This window comes from Sparus aurata, chromosome 6 (genome assembly GCF_900880675.1).
Source record: "Sparus aurata chromosome 6, fSpaAur1.1, whole genome shotgun sequence".
Lineage (NCBI taxonomy): Eukaryota > Metazoa > Chordata > Actinopteri > Spariformes > Sparidae > Sparus > Sparus aurata.
This window is the reverse complement of record NC_044192.1, coordinates 31,803,921-31,821,285: the sequence shown is the minus strand read 5'-3', so window position 1 is coordinate 31,821,285 and position 17,365 is coordinate 31,803,921. Positions and strand designations below refer to the sequence as shown.

Below are 17,365 nucleotides of genomic sequence, written 5' to 3'. Positions count from 1 at the left end.
AGCCCGATCAACCATGCAGCATTACAGCTGATGACAGTAAAAAACAAATGCTCTATCAGGAGCTGAGAAGCATATGGGTGTACGTAAACAAGATATGACATGGTGTTATTTTGAATTGTTTCTGGAGCTCCTTCTCGTCTGTAAATAACTCTCAGTCCTAAACCACCTTTAAGGGGAACTGGTGGTCGTTTCACAGCAGGAATTGGTGATGAATTGCGGGAAAGGCTTAGCTCCGAGTACTGCTCTATAGTGGTATTAGAATACATCTAGAATACATCCAGTGTGAGCTAAAGTGTTTATTTGCCACTCACTACCCAAGGGTTGAGTAAATCACTTGTATTGTTAAGACCTGAGTGTCGGTATTTGGACAGACCCTCCATCCAATATTACACAGGGTGTGTGTAGGTCATGAAAAGTCTTGAAGCACCGAACTCAGGTACATATCTTCTCTTGCATGCTGTCGGCTGGGTTGTTGGTTAAAATATCTTTTTTTGACTCTGACTGCATGCTGCAAGGAGACATTTCACACCTCTAAACTAAAATGGTTCTGATGTGACAGTGGAATATGCTGCAGGAGGGTTTTTTACAAAAATAAAAACAACAGGAGTGAGCCTTTTTTTTGTTAACACTATCATATTACATTTGTTTTTCTCTGTGTCATGCTTTCATGCATTGTCCTGTCAACACCAGACTGTCAACAACCATATCGGTTGACAGTTAAAGCAGCTTATTACAGTTCATATTTAGATTTGTTGTGGCATTGACCTCTAATGGCCATAATAATTACAACAGCAGCAGGGGAGGAAGTCTTGTGAGTTGAAGGGGTAATGGGTGCACAGGAAGTGCAGGAGATAGATGCCCCGGACTATTCGCTGAGACCCTATTTGTACTGTTGCTGAAGTTTTTTTGCCGTTCTGAGCATTATTTGTGGCTTTTTGGTGGCGGTTTATATTTGGACCCATTTACTGCAGTGTATTGTTGTCGTGCGGTCGTTTCTGAGGTTGATAAAAATCCGTAAATTAGCGGTCTGCTAACTTGATCTCTCGGGAGGGAGTCTAACACAGTTTCACGGTGATTTAGACCATGGATTAAATTTACACCGGAATATCCCTTTAATGGAGTTGCTGTGTTTGAAACCCTGGAGATACACATGGAACAAAAAGGAGCAATTTCTCACTGTATTGTTTTTTTTTGTTTAAATGATTGATAAAAACTATCCTAGAGCTTGTATGGTACCACATGCTTCTGGCTTTTCTGAGTCGCCTAATTTATTCTGAAAACGGCAATATATGACACACCTAGACACATAATGACTATGCAATAAGCCTGTAAGTAGAGCGGATGAAAGGCAGACGAATAGAGTCTAGGGCTCAAAGGATTATTATTAACAAGCCACACTCTTTGCTGCATTTATCAAAAGGTGAAATTTCACACTTAGATTTGGAGGCAAAACCTTGGCATGCTGTGTAAAATGTGCAAGACTCAATATTCCTTCTAAAGGCCTATTGAGTTTCAAAGTTGGTCTGTAAACTTTATAGATCAGATGTAACTCAATGCGTCTTTGAAATGCAAAGCATCACCTCAACTTTTAATTGTGGGAGCGTATTAATTTTCCGTTGCTCGTCCTCCAAAGGGAAGTCAGAGTTGAGATTCAGCTCTGAAGCAGCACCATACCTGGTCGACCTTCAGTGTCTTGCTCGAGGACTCTTCAGCAGGACCTCTGCTCCCTGCAACCGATGCTTGTACTTGCACAATGGTCTCATTACTCATTACGCCAGCTTAGTTACCCGTGGATGAAGCTGGATTATCTGCAGTGGCAGAGGAGGTGGTAGCCTCATATCTCTGCTGACCTTGAGCTTTCATTTTTTTCCAAACACAAACCCCCACTCCACCACACCTCTCCATAGCCAATAAGACACCAAATGACCTTAATTAATAGCATTTCACCTCCTCTGCATTTTCCATCAGTCTCTCTGGGAGCCCCCTGGAGTTCTCCTTTGCCCAGAAACATTAAATATTCATATCTCCATCATTTTAATATTTAAGTGAATCAAATGGATTGCACCAGATAAAACTAACAGCAATTATCTATGCAGTGATAGAGAGATTTATTTAGTGTCATGAGTGACAGTTGGTGTAACATGAGGCTGAATGTCTGCCGTTCTCCTTCCTCTTCGTCTATTTTTTTCCCTCTTTTTTTTGGTTTTTGACAAGAGTGTGTCTTTAAAGGCTTCCCTTAACTTAAAAGAGCATCACTGGCACAGCTCATCAAGAGTTTTGAAAGTGAAATATCCACTTTTAACAAAAAGTGACACAGACCCTTTCACAGTGGCTGACAACATAAGAGGAATTACAAACTGCAGTGCCATTCAGCAGATTGTCGCGGATAAAGTGGCTAAAATAGCTCAAGTGGCAGCTCTGTTTTATTGGGATTCAGTGATAGTGACCCTCACATATATGATTTCACTATTGTTTGGGCTTCTTGGATACAGACTGCACTACATCGGCCTGAATAGACCCTGTTAGGTTGCAGAAATTAGAGCACTGCCATTGTGTGCACTTGAAAGGATGTCAGATATCTCCTCTGGGAGGAAATCTTGGTCAATTCTGTCAGTTGACCCTGAAAATACTGGCCTCAATCAATTATTCAGCATAATGATGGATTATATTGGTTATCAGTATCAGATGCCCTGCAGCTTTGGTACTGATGGTGGAAAGTCTGGTTCGCTTATTTATGGTCATAAATCAAGTATGTACATGACCAATGATGGATTAAATAAGGAACCTGCTGCATTAGATGAACACATTCAGCCTTTTCTCTGAGAAATAACGTACATGAACAAATTTACAACAGCAAATAAGGTTTGATTGAAAACAGAAGAATTGGGTTTTCTATGTTAAATGACATACCTTGAAAGTTGCAAAAACGTTGATACTAAATGTATTATTAAAATGTTCATTGAAATCATATTTAATTTGTTTTCCAACAATCGACTCACAGTGACTACAGCTTTATTCAGCTTTTTTCTATAGTTCTGTGTGGGCAGTGGCAGCCCATTGTCAAGGTTAGGGAAGGATCGCAGTCTGTGTTAAAACAGAAAAGGTCAGCTTGAGACAGAGGATTGAATTCAACTCACATCAAAACCTTTCTCTAACCTTAACCAAACTTATTTGTTTCCTAAACTTAAAGTTGTTGTTGATAACATTCAGCAACTTAAAGTGACATTCCACCTCCCCCATCTATTACATTCAAGTGGTTGCTATCTGATGTTGCTGATGCTATTTAATATAAACGCTGCAAACATAAGCTAGCTAGCATAAATGTTGCTAATGCAAGATAACATTAACGTCACTAATGCCTGGCAGCTAACATTAGGGCAGTACAGTATGTATGGTGAGTACTGTTGAGCTCAGCCATTTTTGTTTTGAGATTTTTTCCACAAACTAGAAATGGCCAAGACTCTTGATGCTGCTGAAAAACACAGATGCCATGTGACTATTGGCGGACACCACCTTGCTAGAAGCTAGAGCTGTTCAAAATTAGAACACAGAGACACTTTGTAGATGTATCATTTTTTTAAGAACGTGATCTGTCTATTTGAAAACATCACCAAACCATAGACTGGTGTATATATGAACCATGGAATCATCATTTATAGATGACATATACACCTGTCATCTGCCCCAGTCACTTTCTTGTGATTCCTACAAATTGTATTCACTCAGTTGTCTCTGAAACACAGTCCAGGTAGTATTTAAGTTGTCCAGCACAACAAAAATTTTAAAAATAATTTAAACACACCTAATTTCTAGGCTACAGGGCTGATATATCACTTTACTAGGTACTTAAAGCAGCACTGGTTTATTTTTGTAAACACAATATTGACATTATCATATCAGTAATGTTGCTCATGCTGCTGGAAACAGCAGTGACGAGACTGGTGAGCACAAAAACCTTCAACATATGGAACCTCAGTGGGGCCCTTTCCCTCAGTATTATGTAGATTGTCACTTAAGTTTAAACATACAAGTAAACCTATGCATCTACAGTGGTTATAAGGGCAAAAAGTACCATTTTTCTGGCCGTCACTATACCCATATAGCTTAGACAACTGTGGAAAGACATCATACTCTGCCAGCCACAGTGAACATATGTGAGTGCATTACTTTATTTTGTAACACACAATAACCATCTAAGACTTCATTGGAACCATGTTTTATTTGCAGATTTATGTGCAAGCCTTACTGTTGCAAGAAAGAAGTAGTATAACAGACACTTGAAGGCACAATCATTCAATATACAAAAAGGTATTAACAAAAACGTTCTCAAACTAAAGCTACTTTATTTATGAGCACGCTCTCAATAATGGCCCAATACAATCAAACCAGCTGCGTTGCATAGTAAGATTAAACTGAACAATAAACTGAACAAAAAGTTGTGCTCACAAAATCCTTTTGCTGCTTTTTTTCTTCCTCTCAACTGCTATTTTATTCTCAATTTGAAACTTGATTTGAATTTTTTGTCTGGCTCATCTGAAGGCATTATCGCGGAGTATTGATTTCATTTTGCATATTGACTGCTGGAGTGGTGTAAACCATGTGCATCTTTTCAGAAGATGAGGACTCCTGACAGGCTGTTTGTTGATTTAGATGCTATGGATTCCGCCAATCGTAATAGTGTGCGCATAGCACCAATGAAAAAAATCTTTTTTTTTTTATTTTAAAGGCCCCCAACATACTGGATCCCTGGTTACTCAGCAAGTAATGTTGTGGGCTGGAAAAAACAAAACAAAACAATGAGCTGAAAGATACTAAAATGCCCAATAGAGCGGAAGGAAACTACAAAGTCGAGAAAAAAAAACTTTCAAATTACACATCTGATAAAAATGTACCAACTAAATAAATCAATAAAGTAAACAGTTTATTAGATGACCTAATAATGTGTGACTTACTGTTTAATTTACTGTATATTGCTGTGACAACATAAATATAAGCTTCTATTATACAAAAGTTTTGTTTTCAGCTTTTAAAACACTGACAGATTCTCACAATGTTCAGTTATGTGCAGCATTTTTTTTTTTTCTCTCCTTGCACAAGGGCTCCATCCCAACGCATCTGAGCCCGCTGCCAAAGATTTCTGCCAGGAAAAAATACTGGGACACCAGATTCAAAAGCCGCATACTCTAGCAACAGGCCTGCGCTTTGGCTTGACAGCAGTTACGAGTCCAAAATGTCGAAGGCGATGCAGACATCTCAGGGCCGGTTTTGTAACAATGTTCTTTCATAGAGTAGCGTTGGTGCAGCAAGTATTGCAGCTGAGTCCAGCAAGGCCACAGAAAAGCTCCTCAAGAAACGGTGACTGTGACTGCGGTCCAAAAAAAACTCAAATAGGGCGGCAGGAGGAGTTCAGCTGGGTTGCCAGTCGCACACAGAGACACCTCACTCAAATATATCTCCAGCGGAACTGTTGCTGCCTCATGGTGCAGTGCGCCTGGCGTGTGCTCCTGTTTGGTTTCATGTTTTTGTTCGTTTTTTTTGGACGGACAAAAAGTTTTCAGAGCAGGTCGCAGCGTTGGATCCCTCGTCAGCGTGACACTTGGCCGGGCAGCTGGCGCACGCTGCCCCATTCAAGAGCACAAGAAGCAAAGCATCGGGACACGACAAGGTGGACGGATAGACAAAATGTTCTGCACCATTTGTGAGAGGGCAGGTAGGACAAATAACAGTGGATCAAAGTATTTGTGATTCAGTGCTGTTTGTTTGCAATCTTAACATCAAAGGAAATATGTCTTTTAACACGCGTGACCCTGTCCGTGTCCGAAACAAGAATGCAGAAGCCCAGAGGTAAAACGTAACAGCAATCCCATGTTGTTAGTCCATGTGTTTATAATAAGCATGTGACTGAAAAAATACCCTTGAAGAGCAACACTTGTGACTTTTCAAAGAGCTGTTAAAAAAAAAAAAAAAAAAAACTCCCAGAAAAAACACTGCGTGATTTCAGATGGTTGCATCATGAAAACTCTGAAATCTGAAGTAGGTGACATAATATTTATAGGGCACAAGGCATTAAAGGCCAGAGAGGGCAAGGCACTGGTCAATGTAGAGATTTCGGGCCCTGTTTCTATAACATGTCTCTCTCAGACTAAAAGAATGAAGAAAAAAAAAGGATTTTGGTTCAGATTTCCGCTCTGAAAATGTATTCAAATTTGTAATTATTTCATTAGACTTTAATTTGCGTATTTAAAAGTGCGGTGTGTAAGATTGAGTGACATCTAGTGGTGAGGTTGCAGCTCGCTACCAACTGAATACTCCCCCGCTCCTCAGCTTCTCCGAGCATTAAGGAGGACCTATGGTGGCTGCTGAAAACGCAAAGGCTAGAGTCAGTGTTCTGTTTGACCATTAAGAGCTACTGTAGGAAGATGGCAGCGCAACATGGAGGACTCCATGGAAGAGACCCTGCTCCGCCTGTTTATATGAACGGCTCACTCTAAAGTAAAGAAAACACAATGATTCTTAGTTCAGGGTGATTACACACAAAATCATAGTCATGAACAGTGGCTACCCAAAGTGGTAAGGTTCAAGGTGTTTTTTATGTGGTTAAATGGCCTTAAAATATGCAAGATCCCTATTTATTATTGATTAATTCTTAGCATGGGAATTTGGGATCCTTTAAGATAGGTGTTGCTTTTCGGCCACCGTTTAGTTTCCATTTTGGCCCTCCAAGGGAAATAGTTTGGGCACCCCTGCTCTAAACCCTTCACAACGGACCTGAAGACTTAAGACTTGAACTTTCAGAGAACCTGTGAAACAAAAAGTAATGATCTTAATGTAGCTGTTCAACTGAGGAAGTCTCACGGTGCTATCTATTGGTTCACGGTGTCAGATCTTCTGTCAGTGCAGCTTGTGAACTGTGATTGTGTTGTTCCGTTCTGTACACGCCACATCTCTAGCGTGTCTGTTCCTCAGTTAAAGGGCTTTTATTCTCAAGTTTTTCTTCACCCGAATCGAGGGTCAAAGGACAGGGGATGTTCACTGTACAGACTGTAAAGCCCATTGAGGCGATGCGATTGTGATTTTGGCCGACAGAAATAAAATTGATTGGATTTGATTTGATTTAGTTCAAATGTTTACCCTAATCACCATTTTTGTCTTGAAAAAGAAAAAAAGATACTGTTTACAATATATTACACTCAGCTAAGCCACACTTTCCGGTCTCATTCCTAAAAGGTTTTTCACAGAGGGTATTCTCATACATCACGCACATCAACATGTGCATAATATATGATTTTATCCCTAAAACATCTATTAAATGCTTCATTCGCATCTTGAAATGTTAAAGTTCTGAAAAACTGTCATAATAAAAAAAACAACATTGTCTTATAGTGTCACGGTGATATCCTCATGGCGAGTCTCTTTCTCCCTCAGCTGCAGTGTCTTGCCTCTCCTGTGGTCTTTCTTCAGCACATCCACTTTTGAGACTCTTTAAAGTGCTCCATATGAAACCCGCTCAGAAGGCTCCTACACTAGGAGGGCTCTTTCTTCATCTATTAAAAATCATTCTTGATGGGTTTTTTTTTTAATGTATAAAAAACGTCTTTGTGGGCCAATTTTGCTCGTGCACATCACTTTTGCCCCCTCTGCCTCTTCTTTGATTGGTCAGCAGAAGCCTCATGTCCACTATACCTACACGCATCAATTTACCGCAAACACACCTTAAAATCCGTTTCCTGACGGGTTCAGACACGAGGCAGTTCGTTTATTCTGATAAATGTTTCACTTTCGGCTCATTATCATAACGCCCTCCTCAGCCCTTTCCTTTCTCGTTTTTTTCACATCCCGAATAGCTGATGATTCGGGAAATATTTCTCTTTTAATGTCCACCTCGTCTCCACTCCTCCTAATGACAAACACCCCGAGATCCAACGTGCGCTCTGCTTAAAGCATAGGAATGGCAGGTGCCCACAAGGGTGGTGGCGCATTACTGTGCTGCGATGGGTGTTTTTCACGCGTCACCAGTGGGCGCCTCTTCCTGCGCACAAAGAGAGCAGAGCCCGGGGATGCGCACAATGTGAGTCTCCGCTCAGAGGCACCGCTGTCCTCTCTGCGTCTTGGCAGCATCTTTTGTGGAGTGTAACACGAGGAGGTCGAGGATCATTCCCCGGCGCTGCGCGTTATCGTCCTCGGCACCGCAAGAAAGAGAGAGAGAGAGAGAGAGAGAGAGAGAAAAAAAGAAAAAACTCACAGACTGTGGAATTTACCGAGCTAGAGGTTACTGTTAGTCCCATCCTCCAAGACGCACTTAGACGGTGCAGAATTTCAAAAAACTGCTGGAGCAGAGAGGAGAGCAGAGCAGAGCAGAGCAGAGCTCTTCTTGTGACTGCTCAGAGGACAAGAGTTGCTGCGAGAAAATGTTCCCCGCTCGCCAGAGCCTGAAATAACACATCCGACGGATACTGGAATTACAATCTAAAGCAGTTTAATGAAGAGGAAAAAAATTGCGTCCTAGGAGCAAGTAAGTATCCGGTGAGAAACCCAGCCCTGGCATGCTTTTTGCACGTTATTTCCCTGCCTTTTCTTTAAAAAAAACAAAAAAAAAAAAACAACTAAAAATCTGAATGTGTGAGGAACTAGGTGCTGCTAAGTTGGCATCCTTTTGAAATAGTAGCGTATAACAACTTCAACGACACAACCCACCCCCCCCCCAAAAACGCCACATCCCCGCGTCGAGATGTCTTAATCTGACGCTGGGAGACAGAGTGCTGCCTGCTGATAGTGGCCGCACATGCATGATGCTGATGATGGCGTTTCTAGACGAGCCTCGAATGTTTTTTTTTTTTTTTTTTTTTTTGGACGGTCCTACTGGGATTTCCAACTGCTGGGTCTCATTTCTCCCCCTCATCTAGGACAAAGTCCATATGGTGCCGCTCAGCCCAGTCACACAGAGAGAGACGGCATCAGGACTGTCCGCCCGGAGAGAGAGAAGAAAAGCTGCCTCTCTTAACTTGTTACAAGGCAATTATCCCAGTCCCTGCAGAGGAGGGGGGTCTTTAAAATGTGATCTTGTGTTGCTGAATTGTATCAGTGTCACCTAAATTATTATTTGTTTTAAATCATAAAATTCTGGTAATTGTCTAGCATTTTCTCCTCCAGGATGAGGGTAATTGCAACCTACAGGGGAGAGTTACCAGAGGAATGAATGCTTCACTCTCTTTTTTTTTTTTCTGGAAAACCAAATGTTTGGCCACCAGCGGTCCGCACACAAGTGTTCTTTTCTCCCACCCAGGCTGCCAAAGGACAGACCCAACAGCGAGGGGGAGAAAAAAGAAAAAAAAAAAAAAAAAACGCTCGTCCCGCTCCGTCTTCAAAGTGTCCTACCATTCAGCCGGGATTGTAATCGTTCTCCCCCTCTATTCATGTTTATTTATAGATCCTTTGCACGTATTCTGAGCTGTAGCCAAATGAGAGGTGAGACACGTCTTTGAAGCCATGCAGTGAATTATTCTATAACGCGGCAGCATCCAGCGTTGGCAGTGCAGGGGTGAAAAAATAGGGGGAAAAAAAACACACACATAACCCTTTTTGATTGAACCAGAGTGGCAATTACATTGCACGGGCAGTTTCCTTTTCCAGGAAGCCTGAGAAATGGATTGAATAGGATAAAAAAAAAAGAAAAAATAATACATCTAAAGCGTCTGCCTGAGTGTCTGCTGCTCCTCATCCTTGACCTCCGGTTGTATCTAGGATGAGGGTCTGGGGATGTGGCTGGCTGATGATGGGGTTGAGGAATGGATCGCTGCTCCCTTCTCTTTTAAGTGCACTTACTCTCCTGCCCCTGCGTTGGGAGGCAGCTGGGGGGGGATGCAGCCGTGTTTAACATTGCAGGGAGTCACTGGGGGCGTCCTGCTGTCTTCAAGGGATTCAGTGATTTTTTTTTTTTTTTTTTACGCTTGAAAATACACAGCTGTGTGGTGTCGCCCTGCCCAGATGTTAAGCTCCACTGTGGTAAACAAACATTCATTATGTAAGGAATGAAATGTCAGGAAAGGTGATGAGCGAATGAGAAATTCATTTCTTTGGGGTTTTTGTGTGTGTGTGTGTGTGTGTGTGTGTGTGTGTGTCAAATTCCTCAGATCGATGACGTCCCCTCCTCTTCGACTTGAGTGGCGTTTCCAACAATCGGACCCACTCATTCAGCTCGCTGCACGCTGTCCTCCGGCATTCAGACATGACCTTAGACACAGTTTCTTAATCACGCCGCCGTATTCATACATGCACGGTGTGACCCGTCCGTCCCTTGCACGTGTGAAGTGGCTACTTTTTTATTTAGCCTGCGAGGGCTTTGCTGGAAATGAAATGGAAGAAACATCTCAGGAGAGAACAATTCCTTCACGAATGTTAATGTAACAGCTGCTGAGATTGTGTGTGTAGAATGGGGGGGGGGGGGGGGGGGGGCTACATGAAATGCCTCTTTATTTGAAACCTCATTGTACAATCTGCCATGGGAGGCATTACTCGCTCTCACCTGAGATGATGATGCGGGAGTTATGGCGCAATCAATACCCAACAATTACTCCAGCTCTGCTTCTTCTTCTTTTTTCTTTTTTTTTTTAAATTTTCACAAACATTTCGCCGTTGCCTAAGCCCCGGAATATACAGGCACTAAGCCCCACGCTTATTTGTTAATCACGTCACTTATTGCGCTATCCGGCCCTCGCTCATGTAAAATAGACTCATGCAGGTCTTAGTCGGAGTGAATTAGGAGGCATCAGCACGCCGTTGATCGTGAATTCTTCATTCATTTGCCAAAAGCACAGAGCAGCTGTGTGTTCAGATGGAGTCGGTCCCTGGTGGCGGATCCTCGTCTCCCAGGTTGTCTTGCTGAGTGATTTAATGGAGATGGCAGCAGATAGTCATAAAGAAAATAACTCAGTGGAGATGAATGCATCATACGGTTGTAGTGAATTCATACCCATTGTGCCACTGGTGTTCAGTTTTTGAAAGAGGGAGCGCTTTTTTTTTTGTTGTTGCTGCATGAGCTGATATATCTGGATCTCCCGCCTCCGTGTATCGCCTGTGATCTGAATACAGACCTTGAGCGTGCACACCCCTCTGATAGAAAACTCTCTCCATTCCTCCCTCCCTTATTAGATTCTTTTGCAATTATGCTGCCCTCAGGGGGGGAAATGGATGCCTTTAACCACCTTTCCTATCAATTATGTGCCAAACAACAGCCCCACTAACCAAGAAGTCATCTCATTTACTCTGGAATGCGTTTAGTCAATGACTTCCATTAGGTTTAGCTTCTGTGGAGGTGAAAGTGTGATGCCTCATTACATTTGGCAGAGCAATCTTTTGCTCATCATTTCAGCTGAGAAAGCCGGAGAAAGAAAATGCCGTCTCACCTTCATCACCGCGGTGCCCAAGACGAGTTTTTTCTTCTTCGGTTTTTCTCGGTGTCCAGGGTTTGTTTTGTTCTTTTTTCCTTTTAGATCTGCTAAAGCTTAACCTAATATGCAGCTCTGCAGGGTTTGACAATGGTGCAGCTTTTTGAAGGTCAAAAGTTATACAATCCTTTCTTCAATTTGAGCAGCTCTGAAATGGCTTTTGGAGCATCGTGAGACACTTAAGTTTTTCCACTAAAAAGCTGCCCACTGAAAATGAAATTCTTCAAGGCAGGACGAGTCTCCTTTTCTGCACGATCTGAAAGTGCCGGTTCGGGTTGTTCCTAGGACGTCCTGATAAATGTTGCTCGCGGGTCATCATTGCAACCGACCAATCAACAATTCGGTAATGTCAAAGCTTTGAGACTGACATGGGGATGTTAAACTTGCTTAAAATGTAGTTAACATAGTGAAATGGTTTCGATTCAACCCAGTCATCAGGATAAATGTTTGATCTGTAAGTTTATGCAAACCAAGAAAATATTACAACTTTACATTTCTGTAGGTTAAATTCTATCTTGTCACGATGCTTAGCTTACGGTCCGGTGAGGTTAAGGTGGAAATATCAAAAGCTAGGGTCCGGACAATGTTTTATTTTCGCTCAAAATACCCGGGTTTTGTAGCCACAGCCGTGGCTTGAAAAAGGTCCTGAGATCTCCTTAACAATATCCAGTAGTGTTACCCTTCTAATGTCGAAAAGCAGTCTTGAAATGCAGTCACTGGCTTGGCAGCCTTCTCATTTGTGACTCCACCTCAATCCCCTCCACCTTCTGAATCAACACAAAATGTAACACACTTGGTAGAAATGTCAATAAGGCACAAATCCATCCCGTCCTGATCAGAACAATGACCATAGGTTAACTGTGAAAGTAGTTTAAAATTACCCCAGTGTTTCTTGTGTGGTGGCACCACTCTAGCTGCTGTAGTAATTATCATGGCAAAAAAGAAGGAAGTCAGGTGAAGTAGTATAAAGAGCGATAAGTCCACATAGGGAGGTGGTCAGGGATGGATGGTCGGGTCTTACAAGCACAGGTATGTCACCCTGGAGACCGCAGTTCAAGTCCAGTGTGATAGAAACAGTAAACAGCTCTGACCAACTGATGAAATGAAGTTAAGTATGTCATGTAACTGAAGTTACACACGCAACGTAGTTATTTTAACCCAAACCACAATGATTTCCTAAACCTAACCAGCTAGTTTTAGTAAGTAACCTTATCAAACTGTGAAAGTCTGGTACAAAGTCGCTGCTATGTTGCAACTGTCCTATTCTTTTGGGAAAAGTGTTAGAGGTCGTTTTGGGAGTCACTGGTAATTCGCCTGTTCAGCCATCACTGTATGAGGCTGTGCTTTTCGTATGACTCGTACAAATTTGAATGTATCCGTGTTTTGCAGAAACTTTATTGCTGCTGTAAACCCAGCCAAGTAGTTTGTCAACAAAATCATTAAAAAAAGTGTAATGATAATATATTAACGGTAGCAAAATACGTTCCAAACAGGAAAACAAACCCCATTGCACTTTACCAATGCAGCCACAACAGCTCGGTACCAATGACGACTTTTCCTCAGATAATGGTCCAGGAGCAACACTATCATGGGGACACCAGATAAATTCACCTTTCCTGCACTATGACTGGTAAAACCGGCTTTTAATGGGCCTTTTAATGGGCCATTAAATAAGAAACAACTCAAAGAAGCAAACGCTCAAAAGAGGGAAATGTCACTGTGTGTTTTACAGACTGCAGAATGAAGCTGTGCTCAGCGACAGACATCAATCATATCAGCAGAGACACCGTGCCATGAACTGTGTAACACCCAACTTGCAAAAAAGTCTTTTTCGAGAAGATTTTCCTCTCAGGATCTTGAAGCTTTTTGGACTGATGGGTTGGGATGACGAGGTCGGATTCTCCAGAAAGTGGATGGCAGTTAATACCGCACTCAAACTGAAAAATGCAGCACACATTTTTTTTTTTTTTCTTTTTGCTCCAGTAGAATCTCAAACCGTGTAATCCAATGTGATGGGTTTTTAGAGTGGCAAAACGCCCCCTAAATTTTAAAAGACACCAGGAAATCCACTCTGAATCGCACTGTGCCTGCAATTACACCAGATGAGGAACAATTACTGGCACCAGGATAGTATAGCTAAGCCAATACTGGCCATTAAGTTATGATCAGGAAAATGAGACAATTCCCCCCCCCCACCTCCTGCAGCTGCTTCATACTCCTCCATAAGATTATGTAGCCATGATTTTCACGTCAAACCACAGCCACAATCCTACAGTTACAAGTTGATGAAACAAGTGAGTGGTTAGTATTTAGGTCTGTTTCAAGAATTCCAAAGATAGCCCCGGGTTAATCCGCATAACAGGGTTGTGTTGTAAGGATGAGGGGTTGGGTTGAATTCCTAATCCTGAGAGGCATATCAGTTTCCACTTACTGTGATGTAGGTCAGAGCTTGAGCAAAGCCCCTCCTGTGCCACTGATACTACAATTACAGTCTTAAGACGCTCCGTTCCACCTCCGTATAAGGAAAGTTGAATGGCAATTTTAGGTCATTGATCACTGGTTAGACTGGATGTCTGATGCAGCAATTTGAGGATGATCAGCCTTTCGAGCGGAGCGCCCTTTTGACACTAATGGGTGATGAAGGTTGGAGATACCTGGAATGATGAAATCTTCTCTCACAATTCAATTTTATATCGAGATATATTGATATTATGATGCAAGGATTGGATTTTTCTTTTTTTTTTGCAGGTGAGGGAATTAAATACCTGTTAAATCAAAGCACGCCATCCAATTGATTGATACGAAGCAGTTCTTCTCAAGGATTTGCAACATTTCCAGCGGACATTTCCAGATATTAAAGGGGCACTCCAGCATTCAAGTACAATTTTTCCACAAAGTTGGGGAACTAACAAGAGACAGATTTTTAAAGGGAACAGTCGAATTCATGTCATTGAATGCTCAAATGTCCTGACCTTTAGTCCTTCGGGAAAGTCAAGCCCCCAAGAAAATGCATCCATTTCCCATAATGCCATGATGATGATGTTTTCTGTGCAGCTTGTAACAAAGGTCTTTTATTTCAAATCTGCTGTTAAATCTCCCAGATTTATTTGTCTCATCCCCAGCTGGTCACATATTAATGCTTTCGGAGGACGGTCGACCCGACCTATAATCCCAAAGCATCTGTATTACTAGCTTCCCAACAGAGTCTTTAGGCAGTGTTGGGGAAGTTACTTAAAATGTGTAATTATTTACTTCCTACTTACTACTCATTGAGAAAGTATTTATACTGCTTTTTAATCACTAAACAGATAAAGTAATTAGTTACTTTACTTGTTACAGTACTCAAACCAGCTCCTTCAAAAACTCCCTGCCTTCCAACTAGAGCTGCAGCAATTAATCGGTTAATCAGTCAGTAGTTAATCACCCAACTATTTTGATAATCAAGTAATCAGTAATTTTTCAAAGAATAATAAGAATTTTTAAATGTGAAAGTTTTCTGGTTTACAGTAAATCATTTTGGGTTGTGGTGTACCAAGACATCTGAGGACTTCATCTTGGGCTGTAGCAAACACTAATGGACATGTTTCGCCATGTTCTGACATTTAATAGACCAGACAACTCAGTGATTAATCAATATAATAATCAACAGATTAACTGACAATTAAATAAATAGCTGCAGCCCTACATCTAACAACTCCAAAGTCACCACATCCACTCAACTTGTGTATTCTGTGTGTAGAAATAAAAAATTACTAATGGTCATTGATATCCATCATTAGTAAATGGGACATTTGTAGTTGATTAAGTTAATAATTATTTTAAAAAAATACTACCAAAGTATATATAGTGTTATAGTGTTTGAAACTGGCTAGAATAGAATCTGTTCCTTTATTTGCCATGCCTCTGCCGCCTCAGTTGAATGATAAGGAAACATTAATGTAAGTTGCAGTTTACAGAGTCAACAGCCTTTACAGCTATTATCCACAACTCGTAGTGTTGAATTCAAAAAGCTTTTTAAGCTCTCAGATGGTTTGATTGTGTGTTCACCACGGCTTGCTAGTCTTTCAAAGAGAACAACAATAGCCCAGTTTACTGACAGAGCAACAGCACCTGGAGCGCAGCACAAGTACTTATTATTCTGTGCCTTTACACTGTCAGATCCACATTATAGACTTTCACCATCAAAAATGGTAATTTGACTTTGAAAACAAAATTACAGCCCCAATTTTAACTGACCATTACCTACCAACAGCTAGCTAAGCCCTGCACACAGCACATGCTCAAAGTGAAGCTGCAGGGGTGTTCCCATGCCTTCAAAACTGAACAAAAGCCAGATAATTCCCAAAGACCATAGACAACTGAAGTTACATAGCACACTTCTCTTCTTCTGGCAGTAACAAGCTGCCTCCCCGCCTCCCGCCGCCGCCACGTCCCAGACCGGTCTTAAAACTGTAACTGTGTGTAGCTAAACTCCAGGTTAAACAGAAAAGCAGCCTACCCTCAAAATGTCACATCATCACAGAGATTAGTAACTGCAGCGTAATTACCGAATTTCAAAATGTAGCCCCTTAACACTGTGTTACTGACAGAAGTAATCCCAGAGCTGTAATCCACTCCTCAGGAAGGCGTCGCTGCCCAACACTGTATTCTCCTGATGACGGTTATGCTAATGACACAGTCAGAGTCATTGTCTCAGACTTGACAAAGCTCCTCCAGAGCCACAGAGGAATACAGCTGTTTTCACAGGCCGAGTAGTACTTCCTCTACAGTAAATGGATCTTAATGTGTAAAATTGTTGGGAGTGCCCCTTTAGATGGATAAACACTTTGGTCGAAAAAGGTGCGGTTGACAAATTTCTATCCTGGTAAAGAATATATTATCATGTCAGTCAACGTTATTAGATGACGAATGAAACGCAGCCAGTTGTCATTGCTTAACTGTCCGGCCCTCTTGTAATTTGTGCACATCTAAGGGAGTGATGCATGTGCATCAGAATGAAAACAGTCAGTTTGCTTACATTCGGTCGGCCACCAAACCCTTTGTTAAAGTATGAAGTGGCAATTTGAGGAGCGCTGGTACACAGTCTGCCAGCTCCTATTAATAGTCAAATAGGGAGAGAGACGTATCTTTTGAGGTCAGTCATTTCCCTCCTCACTTCTCTTTAAAGCGGCGGAATTGAGCTTGTTAGGCGGGATGAGAAACGCGCCCAGCAGAAGAAAACATACTCATTTGGCAGCTGTTTCTTCTTCTGTGCCACCTGAAAATCGCACTGGCGTGTTTTACCCTCAGGTTTTTTTTTTTTGTCTACTGCTGTTTTCCCCCCGTCGCTTCTCAGTTCCTCAAGATTCACTTTCTCTCGTGGTAACTCTGAAATAATAAGAACCTATTATGTAACTTAGCAGTGCTGTAATCGTGTTTTTTTTTTTCTTTTTTTTTCTGATGATGAATGCTTGTCGTATTTGGATCAAAATGTCATATTTTAATCACATCCATAATTGCTTTCCCTTCAGATTAAAATTCTTGTATTCAAGGCGAGAGCGTTCCTTTCACGAGGCAATTGGATGAGAGTCTTATTAGCCCCCGGCAACTAAAGATGATGTTACCATGGAGACAAATTGTTCTGCTATCAATCACTGGATGCCTTGCAGGTAAGATATTATAACACGTTTCATATTGAGTCTCAATGCAATTGTTGTCATGTTCTATGTCACCACAATGTGTCTCCTAATAAATGAGTGTGTCTGTAATGTGTTTTCATTACAGAAGCATGTCTTTTTTCTGTGTTATTCGGTAATCTCACAGACTGGATGACTCCAGCGTCTGCGAGGTTCAAGGTTACAAAAAGCATTTCATTCTTACCAACAGTGTTTCTATGAAATATAGAGTTTCATCCGAAAAGGTTGTAAATAATCTCCGAAAAT

General features: G+C 41.5%; 1 protein-coding gene across 4 annotated transcripts in view; it reads left to right on the top strand.

The window, feature by feature from the left end:
- Positions 1–5,243: 5,243 nt before the first annotated feature.
- cntn3b (contactin 3b) overlaps positions 5,244–17,365 on the top strand; it is a 63,430-nt gene continuing 51,308 nt past the window's right edge. Inside the window, exons 1-2 of one of the 4 annotated variants that reach the window (XM_030420324.1) lie at positions 5,244–5,710; positions 16,955–17,092. In XM_030420324.1, coding sequence (XP_030276184.1) covers positions 17,038–17,092 — 55 coding nt within the window. In that variant the 5' untranslated portion in view covers positions 5,244–5,710; positions 16,955–17,037. Of the gene's footprint in view, positions 5,711–7,784; positions 8,524–8,888; positions 9,013–16,954; positions 17,093–17,365 lie in introns of those variants that run through there. The other 3 variants (XM_030420323.1, XM_030420322.1, XM_030420325.1) reach the window with 3 other exon arrangements.